General features: G+C 47.9%; 2 protein-coding genes across 3 annotated transcripts; one reads left to right on the plus strand and one right to left on the minus strand.

Annotated features, from left to right (window-relative positions):
* The first annotated feature begins 1,792 nt into the window (after nucleotides 1–1,792).
* LOC124702094 (palmitoyltransferase Hip14-like) lies at nucleotides 1,793–6,745 on the plus strand. Of its 2 annotated transcripts, XM_047234202.1 has the most exons (11): nucleotides 1,793–2,139; nucleotides 2,219–2,353; nucleotides 2,821–2,887; nucleotides 3,708–3,804; nucleotides 3,911–4,007; nucleotides 4,081–4,164; nucleotides 4,382–4,422; nucleotides 5,060–5,125; nucleotides 5,892–5,951; nucleotides 6,050–6,101; nucleotides 6,209–6,745. In XM_047234202.1, exons 1-11 carry the CDS (start codon nucleotides 1,974–1,976, stop codon nucleotides 6,283–6,285), a joined length of 942 nt encoding a protein of 313 aa, XP_047090158.1. In that variant the 5' UTR covers nucleotides 1,793–1,973; the 3' UTR covers nucleotides 6,286–6,745. The 2 variants fall into 2 exon arrangements, with proteins under 2 accessions (XP_047090158.1, XP_047090157.1); XM_047234201.1 differs by lacking the exon at nucleotides 6,050–6,101 and having other exon boundaries at nucleotides 5,892–6,035.
* Nucleotides 6,746–8,052: 1,307 nt separating this feature from the next.
* LOC124702095 (putative clathrin assembly protein At2g25430) lies at nucleotides 8,053–10,854 on the minus strand. The gene is made up of 2 exons (XM_047234203.1): nucleotides 10,619–10,854; nucleotides 8,053–10,251 (listed from the first exon to the last, which is right to left on the minus strand). The coding sequence occupies exon 2, from the start codon at nucleotides 10,199–10,201 to the stop codon at nucleotides 8,276–8,278; it is 1,926 nt and encodes a 641-aa protein (XP_047090159.1). The 5' UTR covers nucleotides 10,202–10,251; nucleotides 10,619–10,854; the 3' UTR covers nucleotides 8,053–8,275.
* Nucleotides 10,855–11,541: the final 687 nt, after the last annotated feature.

Here is an 11,541-nt window from a genome sequence, read left to right on the forward strand (position 1 = left end):
TATCAAAAGATCCATCATAATAGGTAAATACAAATATGCAGGAAAGCTCATATGGTTTAAACCCCACAAATAGCGATATTGATTAAGCTACTGCTACGAACATATTGTTCAAAGATGGACTACTCCCTTCTCATTATTGGGGGTGATAAAGAAGATGTTAGTGAGGTACAAGGTGCAACCTGGAGTCTTTGGCGATGTTTCTCCCTCCAATGTTTGTTGGTGACGAATTTATTTTTCTATGTTTCATTGTTTTTACCGCATCCTTGTCTCTCTTGAGAAGTTGCGATAATCAGGACTTACATAGGCATTTTAGATCCAAACTAGAGCGCAGACACCAAAATCGGGTTAATCGAACGACTGGGGAGGGTCGGCTTCAGATCGGGGGAGAGTAGAGGGAGAAGAAGATAGATAATGAGCGAGATGGGGTGAGTCCCGGCTGACACGTCATGTTTAACCGTGTCAATGGGTGATTGGGACGGTGTTTGGATTTTATAGTGCACTAAATTACCGTAACTTGTTTTGCCTTAGCCTTGTTTACATCGGCGCTTATCCATGTCCTTTGCTCCGAAACCGCAACAACTCAATGAGAACCAACACCTCTTCTCTTGCCCCTCCTCTACTTGATGTTAGTGGTGCTAACAACGGCCGCTCGGTGATGATGGCGTTAGTCGCTAAAGGTAGTGGAGGTGGAAGGGGGAGGGCTTGGGCGAGAGTTCCTAGGGCTGGAGCTCTAGCCTATTTTACATCGGTGCTCATCTCTTCTTGATGTCGTAGGTGCTAACATTGATCGATCGGTGATGATGGCGCTAGTTTGTGAAGAAAATGGAGGTGGAAGGTGGTCGGCTTGGGTGAGAGGTCCTAGGGGTGTCATGCTATTTTTTATTAAAACGTTAATTGATTTTTCCACGGCAACAGTTTTATTAGTCCCTCTAGGAAAACCCTAGCCGCCTCCACTTTAGCCTCCTCCATAGATCGGTTCCCCCTCCTTCGGCCGGCTTCATCTGCGTCGGGAGGAGTGGGGAACCCGGTCTTTGCGTGGACTTTTCAATAAAAATGGTGTTTTCAGTAGATTTTGTTAGGTTTTAGTAGCCACCTTCTTGTTGGTTTCCCCTCAATGGAGATGGCATTGTCTGCAATAAGTGATCTTCGACCTTTCGTTCGACGACGAGATCTCCTTCTCGACGTCAATGATTGTGTTAAAAGATTACAATTCTCTAGATATGGGCCTTCAGATCTTTCTTCGCCGGATCCATTTTGGATCTTTTCCCATGGTTCCGCAAGGAGGATTATCCTCGCAGTTTTTATCCCGACTGCTACGTCCCCGACAATGGTTATTCGTATTCTCGGTGCTCCAGCGATGTTGACAAGGCTGATCGGTTGTTATTCCCTGACATACTGGTGTTGGTACTCTTGCAAATGTTGATTGAAAATTTTAATGGTTGCGCGCGTGCATGCAACCTTGACATTGCAGCTCAAATTAAAATTATGGGAGAACCTTGAGTGGTATTTACAGGTCTATGGTTTATTATCTATTTTTGTCTTCCATCAGGAAAGTTAGTTAGACTTTATTTTATAATCATTGGAGTATCTCTACCATGTACAATTTATTTATAAATATATGTGATATTGATTGTTTAAAAAAAGTAGTACTGTATTAGTATTATTATTCTCAGAACAGGAAACCACACTTAAAAAATCATTTTCCTGCAGCGAGACAGCTTGCGACGCCTTGCTTGTGTTCCCATACCACACCGCCACCACTACACACGTTCGACGAAATTCCCCCGCGAGTCCTCCACTAAGATTCGCCCGCATCTCCCCCCGATTCCATCCTCAATTCCCGTTTCGAAATCCGCCAAGATCGGAGGGCTCACGCCGGAACCCCGCCGCGCTCGCTGTCCCGACCCCGTGCGGCCGGATCTCCGGGCTCCAGGGTTATTGATGGTTCTTGGGATCCGGAGGGCGAGGCGGCGATGAGCAGGCTGGCGTCGGAGCTCCACCGGCTGCGGAGGTCGCCATGGGAGGTGCTGTGGTCGGCGCTGGTATCGTGCGGCCTGGTGCTCTTCTCGCAGCTCGCCGTGGCCATAGTGCCCCGCCTCCTCCCCTCCATCTCCCTCCTCGCCATGCTCCCCGTCGCAGGTCAGTGCGTGCTCGCTTTGCTTTCCGGAGGGCTCTTTTAGCGCAATTTTGACCTTTGCTTCTTTTGCGTGCTGCACAGGTTTGGTATTCCTTGCAACTATTGTGGTGGGGAGGTTATGGAGGAGGTTCATCGGAGTGGGGGCGTCGGCGCCGCTGTTCGTGCTGTTCAACGTCCTCTTCTTGTGGGGTGTCTACATATTCGTCATCCGGAGAGGTGAAGTCCCTGCGCATTGCATCTGTTTGAGATTGCATTTATCATGTCGCTGCAATTTGTATGTCTCATTTTCATTTCTAAAAGAAGGTAATCATTCGTTATAGCTCAATGCACTGGTAGACAGGTAGAGTACCAATCGGGTTGTGCCTATTGCTTTAGGTGTATGTTATTTTTGTGGCGTTTCTGTTTTTTGATGGAGCTTAGAATCGGTCCTGGTGTATTGGAATTCTAGACCACAATTAAATAAATGTAACTATACACGGCATTTCGTAACGATCTAGGATGGAATATTAGACAGGCGCCGTAAATGGTTGTGTGATTCAATCATTCAAACATGTAGCCTATACACTTGTCTCCTTGCATTATGCATAATTTGCTGTAGTTTTCTATGCCATTTTGTATCAGGGTATTGCTAAATGAGTGTATCTAGCTTCTTATAGTTTTGTAACTTGTCTTATGTTTTACAGACACCTCTTCTCTACTAGACATGCTCATTAATGCTGAGTGTGCACTTCTTCTGTGGGGACTGTACAGGTTAGCTCCTCAATTGGAACATATTTTTTCCGTGATGCACTTACCAATCTCTAAGCTAATTTACATTGTTGCTTTGGAAACGAGAACGTTCATTTTAAACCTTAGATATGATTCTCGTTCGGCCATTCCAAGATGTACCGTGAAAGTTTCAATTCCTGAAACTGGACATTTTAACTTCTTAATCCCGGCAGATACTGACCTTGAGCTTATTTGGCACGTCTGGGAACCCTGACTGGAATTCATATCTACCTTTTCCCCCAACACACATATCTCTCCCATTCCCTTCCTTCCTCCTCTGCAGAGGCCGACAGGAAACGTCTTTTTGAGGGAGGCGATGGAGGGGAAACAGTGCTAGTTGAGCAGCGTCTCATTAGGCCAGTGTTGGAGATGGATAACTGCGAGGAGGGGAAACAGTTGGGAAAGGGTGGCTGTGGCGGGATAGGAATTTCTGGGAGAAGCGAGAACTGGCAGTAAAACTGGGGACATATGAGAGAGAAATGGGTTATCTTGGACTTTCTCATGTGGGCTAGGGATGTTAGTGAGTGCGAGAAGATATGAGATCCCCATCAGGGTCACTCATTTCTCAGGTGTGCCAAAACAAGCTCAAGTTCAGGATTTACTAGAATTGGCCAGGATTATGAAGTTCAGGGTTCAAAACCTCCAATTTTGAGGATTGGAAGTTTGAGCATTCGAGGATTATCTTGGACTCCGTACGGAAGTTCAGGGTTTACAGTGAAATTATTCCTTTTGGACATACTATGCTTAACAATTATTGGCCTTACCTTTGGGATTGAAGGTTTAGTTGAATTTCTTACTGCAGGATTCTTTCTGGTGATCCTGGCATTGTTGCATACGAATCTTCATTTTTGGAAGAAGCTGGCTGCAAGGATTTCGTGGATGCCATATGCTCGAGTGAGGTATTGAGGAAGTAGAGTTTTGAATGAAGTTGTTATAATAAGTTGTTAACCTGAAATGTGGAGTTCTTGCATTAACATGCTGTCATGTTTTGTACTTTTGGTCTAGAAGCATCCATCGCTCTCAAGGGTGAGGCAATGTAACTGTTGCAAAGCAAATGTTAGAGGTTATGACCATCATTGTCCTGCATTTGGTAACTGCATAGGTACTATATGGTTTTTCCATCGTTGTTGCATGATAGATAAACGCACATTCTAATTGTATACCATATTTTGCAGGACAGAAAAATCATAGGCTGTTTATGGCACTTTTAACAGGATTTGTTGTTGCTGAATCAACATATACAATGTGCTCAACTAAATGTATGTGGCTGTTTATCTCCTTGATTTTGAAATGAATTAACTGCTTTCCCTGGATAATTGATGTAAATGCTTTCACAGCTGGGACGGTTTTTGTTCTTATAATCAAGGACACTGTACACCCATTCACTATTTTTGGACTTGCATGTCTCCGGTGACCAAATAGTGCTCACACTCTTGGGTTTCCCTGCATTTATTAGTGCTTTTATTCTATTTTCAGATATATCTAGATGCATAAATTCAGGAACTATAAGAACTGAGGTATCTCCTTCCATCATCTAATTTTGCATATCTTGCAAAGTGATATTACTCTTATCAAGCCAATTGATCTCTTCTTCCTTGCATGGAAATTATTTGGTATCATTGATGGGGTCTGGTTTATGAAAAAATGTAGCACATGGATAGCATTTTTTGCTTTATTACTAATATGAGTAGCCTCTTGTTTTGGCCAAATTCCGTTCCAAAATATTAAAAGTAGAAAACATAATCTTACCTAAATGTTTGCCAAACTTGGTCAAAGTTAGACAAGGGAAACCTTATATCTCAGAGGCACAAAACAAATGGCTTATGTTAACACACAGAATGGTTTTGTTACGCATTATGGATTAATGGATGCAACAGTGCACATTGACTTTCGTCAAATGCTAGTCTGCCTTAGTAGAGTCAGATATTTAGACACAATTTTGAGAAAATGTGTAATTCAGTGTGTTTTAAGGACATGTGCCATCGTATTGTAATGTAGAGCATTCTTTTCTCTTATATGACACGTTGAGCAAATGGTTCCATGAACTAGTCCTGCATTCCATCAAAAAGTATATACAGTCTTGATCTATGTCCATCAAATAGCATCATTATATGTAAGATCACCACATGCTACTTACTTGGGGCAACTTTACAGAATCCCTTATCTCTAAACATGGTGATTGGCGCAATGCTCTTCTCAGTCCTCCAAGTGCTATGGCAGGTTTGTTGTTAACCTCTTTGATGCAATAATTGAATATACTCCGTGACTAGATTTATTCAAATTCGGATGTATCTATACACTAAATCGTGACTAGATACATTCAAATTTAGACAAATTTTTGGCATCTATTTATGGACAGAGGTAGTAGTTTTTGGTTCTGTAAGCGTTTACCTCTGCACATGCATGAATTGTAGAAGAAAAAACATCTCATGTTTCTGAACTGTGGCAATAATTGCTTATGAGATTGACTTGTAGGCATACAATTAACAACAATTCACCTGGCAAGACAATCAGAAAATGTTTTGGATAGAATTGACATCATGATAATGGTTCGACAGACGCTGTATTGTATAGTAACTTGTCCACTGCTTAGGATCACAACTAGCGTTGTCAGATGTTTGTTCATGCATCAACTTTACTGGAAGTTGCAACATTTGTAAAAGTATACTCATCTACTGCAATCCTGGCATAGATGCAGTCAAAAGCATGCAAGCAGAAATACCAGCTCGGTGTCTCAGATCTCAGCCACTTGACATATTTGCTGTAATTGACCAAGTATCTAAAAAACTGTCATCTGGGTGAATCTTTTCTTTTTTGCACAGTTTGAAATTCGGCCTGTGTTTTATGTTGTATCGGTGACAGTTTGTTTATCTTGAGCGTTTGGAAACACTCCTCTTATGCAAGGCTGTAGGCTGTAGCTACACTTGTGTTGCTGTGAGCGTTTCGGAACAATCTCACGAGAAATTATTTTGCTGCTCCTTGCCAGGTCGTGTTCCTGATATGGCATGTATATGGCATCTGCTTCAACATCAAGACAGATGAGTGGGTAATGTCAAACTTCCCGTGCTTTGGACTCTTTCTTCACCAGTTGCAGGTGGCCTGCTCGTTTGCTGTTTCTTATAGCTAAGAGGTGAGATTTTCCAGATAAACTGGAAGAAATATCCTGAATTCCAGATGAAGGAACAGCCTCAGACAGGTGCTGTACCTGTACTCTGTACAGATATTTCGGACGAGCAATCAATACCTCTTTTGTGTGTTCAATATAGGATACATGTTTGACCTTTTTCTTAACCACAAATGCAGATTGTGGAGTCAAGTTTGTCAACCCATACGACAAAGGCATGCTTTGTAACATTAGGGAGTTCCTGAAGCCGAAATGATATAAGTTATTAAATCTCGGGTAGCGAGACCTGACTTATGTGAAGGCAAAACACAAGATATTCTTAAACGGACCAAAGATGGAAGAACACCACTCAAGATTCCTGAAGATAAATTATTCTCTTGCCTGTTACTGCAACACTGATTCATATTCATTGGTTTGTGCATCGTTTGGACTTTCTGGCAGTCTGGTGGCTGCCATAATACACAGTCAACATTCTTTGAAAACCACTTTTGAACGGGAAACTGCATGCTGATGAATGCCATGTCGCTGCAAGCACGCTACATCTTGTAGCTCTAGAAATTGATTATTTATCAGTATGGTAATTCACGTTGTATTCATGCACGTGGTATGCACTGGTACATTTCCATGTTCTGTTCGCCAGACCTGACCGGTTCATTACGTTGTGTCGATGATACTGTAGTAACAATTGTTTCATATGTCGATGCCTGTTGCTGTCATTTTCGTTGCTCCACTAGTGATTGGCAAGAAAAAAGTGTCGAGTTGATGCAATTGCAAGTAGACGCCAGCTTCTGTGTGCCCAAAAATGACAGGGACGTGCAGCTTATCCAGCACGGGTTGTCGCTGTTGCCGTGCCGGGAAAGCACACTAGTTCTCCCAAAGTGAGTCAATCAGACGTACATTTTGTGTGTTCTCGCCTTCCATGGTGCTAGCTGTCATCTGCTTCAGCCACTTCCTCCATACAAACCTGAACTTCCATAATTCATTCGGAATTTGAAAATGTAAAAAGTGAGCTGAAAACTAGAGATGAAATGGCGTGTTCTTCTAGTGGGATATCCATTTTCATGTGCTTTTCCTTTTTAGAGTGATTTTCATTTGCCTTTTTTCACCACTCTTCTTTTTCGCGAGGCGACTTTATTCATCACTGTTGAAAGGCGTAGTAGCTGTAGCTCGGATTTCCAAACGGAGTAGATAAAGCTGTCGACGTGTATTTGTAGCCCAATCATTCTGTCGCGAAGGTGGTGGTCACTTGAAAAGAAGGGCCAGGAGAAATCGAGGAAACGGTAAGCAGATGACCACAAGAGGCACCGAGGAATGGGTCAGGAGAAGAGAGCGACACGCGTGGGGAGAAGCAAGTTTTTCTTCAGGAAAAACACAGCGCCAGGAAAGCGTCAATCACGCACGACGGATTTGATCGTGTCGATTCCATCGAGTCGCTCCCAATCAATGCAAGACTAAAAAGAGACAGCAAAAATAACCGATGAGACGGGTAGACGTGTAGTTTGGGTCTCAGCTAGTATTTTTCATGTGAACCATTCGCAATCCCTCGAAACGATCAGCATTTCACTATTTCCCTTGCAAAAATCATAAATTTGACGCTGTCGTTCGGGCACGTTTCACCCTGTTAACGAGATCAATTTTCAGGGCCAACTACATTGGAGAACAACGACCAAAATGTTTCCAAACAACAGGGATTCCATAACTCCGACGAGCAGCAATGTAATAGATAGCAATTATTATTTCTGCACATGAGAACTTGCTTCAAACTCAATTATTAACCGAAAGCAACCACTTTAAACAGGTTATACTTGATCATAGCCACCTACCAAGACTTCCTTAATGCCAACTACTAGCAACAAACTTTTCCAGCGAACAAGGAGATCTAGATCTGAGAAATGAAGCATTTGTCATCGGAGCAGGTACATGATAGATGTGCAGTACACTCTGTCAGGGTTATGTATATTAACAACAACATGGTAGCATCAACAATATATATGCACAAGTCTGTAGTATCAAAACAGTATGGAAGAACATCAGCTCATATCATGTAATCAACTATAACCGCCCTCAGATGCGTGCCGCATTTGGTTCCAAACAAATAGAATTACATATATAAGAGAGACCAAAAGGCTTGATCCAGAGACGGGAACAACAGCAGCTGATGCTGGACACACACAGCCCCGAGGTGTAAGATCACAAAATACAGAACAAAATTCACAGGGAACTGTAAGGGATGAACAAAGAATAGCTCAGTATGTGGGGTAGTAATACCCGGGGTTCGCCATCGGCGCGTTCGGCATCCCGTACGGCATGGCTGGGTTCGGACCGAAACCATTGTTGTAGGTCCGGTCGAGCCTTGTCAAGCTAGATTGGCCCTGCATGCCGTCCCTTTGGTACTGCTGCCACATCATCTGCTCCTGTGTCAAGAACTGCTGCTTCTTCTCCATCTCCGCCATCTGCACGTAGGATGGTGGCGCGAAGGTGAGGGATGCCGCGAATGGGTCCCCGCCGACGTTCTGCATCGAACCGTCTGGTGCTGGAAGAGCCAGCATCTGTGTTTTTCCAGGCGCAGGTAGCGCGACGCTGCTGGAGCTCCCGCTGGTTGCCTGCGCGTTGACATGCTGGCGCACGACACCTTGGTCATACATACCGTTCAGCAGCAGAGGATCCATACCACCTGTCATTACAGCCTTCTGCTTGGACAAGTTGCTCGCCGTCTCCACGAGGGCGAGTTCCCAATCTGCCTTCCCAGGCTCAGCCGCAGGTGTATCCCACGCAGATGTCGGCTCGTTGCCACCGTTGGAAGGGAAGGCCTCCCATGACCCATTGGTGCCACCACCAGCAGCAGGTGGCCCCTGGAAGAGAGCCAGAGCAAGCCTGTTGCCTTGCTCATCTGCACTCACCGTGTCTTCCCTGAGATCAACCAAGTCACCCTGGGGCTGCGGCGGGGGCTCTGGCTTCACCACTTCCTCCACCTTCTCGGGCTCAGGCTCCTTGTAATCCTCTGGTGCAGGGAGGGCCTTGATGGTGTTCATGTCCACCTCAGGCTCTTCCTCCTTGACAGGCTCAGGCTCGGGCTCCCGTGGTGGGCTCTTGGCGCGCTTGGACCTGTCCCTCATAAACTCCTCCAACGTCTCGAGCAACTTATCAGTGACACGCTGCACCTCCGGGTACTCCGACGACCTCGCGACCCCGGTGTCCTTGCACCAAGCATAGAACGAACAGAGCTCGTCGATCTGCTTGGCAGCGCTTGCATACGCCTCGAAGGCCTTGACGCAGTCGGCGTACTCCATGTCAAAGAACCTGTCGAGCAGCACGGCGAGCACCTCGCAGATGTCGGCGTAGAGCTGGAAGCTCTCCCTGACCATCTGGTAGAGGGCGACGAGCACCATCCTGCTCTGCTTGGCGCCGCCGGTGGGGCGGCAGGCGAGGAACCTGTCGAGCAGCTGCTGCAGGTGGTGCATGCGGCCGAGGACCCGCTCGGGCTTCATGTCCCGCACGGGGGTGGGCGGCCTCTTGTCGTCCGCCGCGGGGGTGTTCCTGTCGCGGGTGTCGTCGTAGCCTCCGTAGCCGTTCCCCGGCGGGGAGCTGTAGGAGGGCGAGCGGCGGCCGTAGGGGTCCGGCGATCCCCACTTGTCCCGCGGCGACGGCCCATTGAGGCTGCCGTTGCCATTGCCGTTGGGTGCGCCGGCGGCGCCCTGCTTGCGCTCGTGGAGGAGGAACTCGAGGCGCTGGTCGAGGTAGAGCGCGTAGGTGCGGACGAAGGCGGAGTGGTCCCAGGAGCCCGAGTGCGCCTCGTCGCGGAAGTCGGAGAGGTTGAGCAGGCGCGTGCCCCGGCGCGTGGCGTGCAGCAGCTCGCGGTGGAAGAAGGCGTCGCCGTCGGTGAGCAGGCGGTGCACGAGCATGAGCGACTTGAGCGCGACCACGTAGTCGCGGGTGCGCGAGAGCCGCTTGGAGCAGCCGGCGACGGCGGCGGCGACGTGCGCGCGGGAGCCGCCCGTGAGGTGCAGGATCTCCCGGATGTGGCGCTCCTCCGCCGGCTCGTCGTCGTGGCTGGTGGTCTTGACGATGAGCACGTCGAGCTCCGGCGCGATGTTGCTGGTCACCTTGGCCAGCCCGATGCTCGTCTGGTCCTTCACCGCGCCCAGCGCCTTGCGGATCGTGCTCGACGACATGTCTGACGCTGCCGCGGCGAGGCCGCCCGCTGCTGGTGGTGGGTTTAGATCTGGGCAAGAGAAGCAGGTGCTGCAATGATGAGTTTGACGGAAGATTTCGTCGAACCGAAGGCAGATCTCTAGGAGTAATACTACCATTCTTGCGGGTCGTGGTAATAATTGGAAACAAATCAAGGCATCTACCGAGCTCAAGATCCCCGGAAGTGGGATGCGAGATTTGCTCAACCAGGTGGACCTACCATATTATACGCGTGGAGCTGAATAAACTCTGCTCTTGATGGTTATCATCATCATCATCTAGATCAGCTAAGTTCGGCAGCTACTCTGCCGCCGCAGAGCTAGCAACGGCCAACGGAAAGCATCTAGTGCGATTGATGCGCAGATCCAGGGAGCTGGATAGGAGGGGAAAAAGATTACCTTTGCGGTAGATCCGGGGCGTCTGGCGGTGGGAGGAAGCAGCTCGGATCCGAGAGCCTCCCTGGCTAGCTCCTCCGGCCGGCTCGGGGTTTGACCGACCTCGCCTTTGAGAGGCGGAGGAGGCAGGTGGAGACGAGAGGGGAAGGAAGGAATGAGGGAGGGAGGGAGACGGCGGAAGGGAAAGGGGAAAGAAATGGGTTTGTTGAGTAGGCTCCCGGGCGTTTGGTGGGTTGCTGTTTTCAGATTTTTATTTGGGAGCGGGAGAGAGGACCATACTGAGGAGTGAGGAGGCAAGCAAAGCAAATGAAGCAGCGGCGAGCTTCGCGTGGCTTCCCTTGCGTTGCGTCCCTCGCTCGCTCTCGCGCCGACGCCGTGCCCACGGGTCGGTGAGGCGGTCCGGCTCGGCGCCTACCCTCGCTTGTTTCGCGCCGACGGAGAGAGGGGTGGAGGTCAATGCGGCGTGCCAGCCCGTGTAGTGTAGCGGTGGTTGACTGGGGCGGTGCGGTGCGGTGATGTGGGTGCGCCAGCTCCGTCGCACAAACCGGGAGCCGTGACGCCATCTCCAGCGGACCTAACCTACCGATATTATCTACTGCTACCTCCATTAATTGATGTCGAAAATTCATCTAAATTTGAATGTATCTATGCACTAAAGAGTGTCTACATATATTCGAGTTTATACAAAACTTTAGACATCAAAAAATGGACATGAAGTGGTCGCTCTACCAGACGAGGAGAGCAGCAAGATGGGCCAACGTTCACACACGGAGGGTGTCTATGATGTCAGTGCTACCGGAAGGACAGCGCAGGGCGACAAGATCTGGCGCCCTCGGGAGCTCTTGCCGCTTCATCTACAGGTAGTCCCTGACTACGCCATCAAGCCGTAGGCGTGGGACACTTTAGGATGGTGGGAGTAGGATCCG

This window comes from Lolium rigidum, chromosome 3, assembly GCF_022539505.1.
Source record: "Lolium rigidum isolate FL_2022 chromosome 3, APGP_CSIRO_Lrig_0.1, whole genome shotgun sequence".
Classification (NCBI taxonomy): Eukaryota; Viridiplantae; Streptophyta; class Magnoliopsida; order Poales; family Poaceae; genus Lolium; species Lolium rigidum.

Excerpts from the sequence above, each read along its gene's own strand:
- LOC124702094 (XM_047234202.1), top strand. The coding sequence starts at position 1,974 with ATGAGCAGGCTGGCGTCGGAGCTCCACCGGCTGCGGAGGTCGCCATGG. Across the intron at positions 4,423-5,059 it reads CAGGAACTATAAGAACTGAG|AATCCCTTATCTCTAAACAT; the intron begins GTATCTCCTTCC and ends GCAACTTTACAG. Across the intron at positions 5,126-5,891 it reads TCCTCCAAGTGCTATGGCAG|GTCGTGTTCCTGATATGGCA; the intron begins GTTTGTTGTTAA and ends GCTCCTTGCCAG.
- LOC124702095 (XM_047234203.1), bottom strand. The coding sequence starts at position 10,201 with ATGTCGTCGAGCACGATCCGCAAGGCGCTGGGCGCGGTGAAGGACCAG.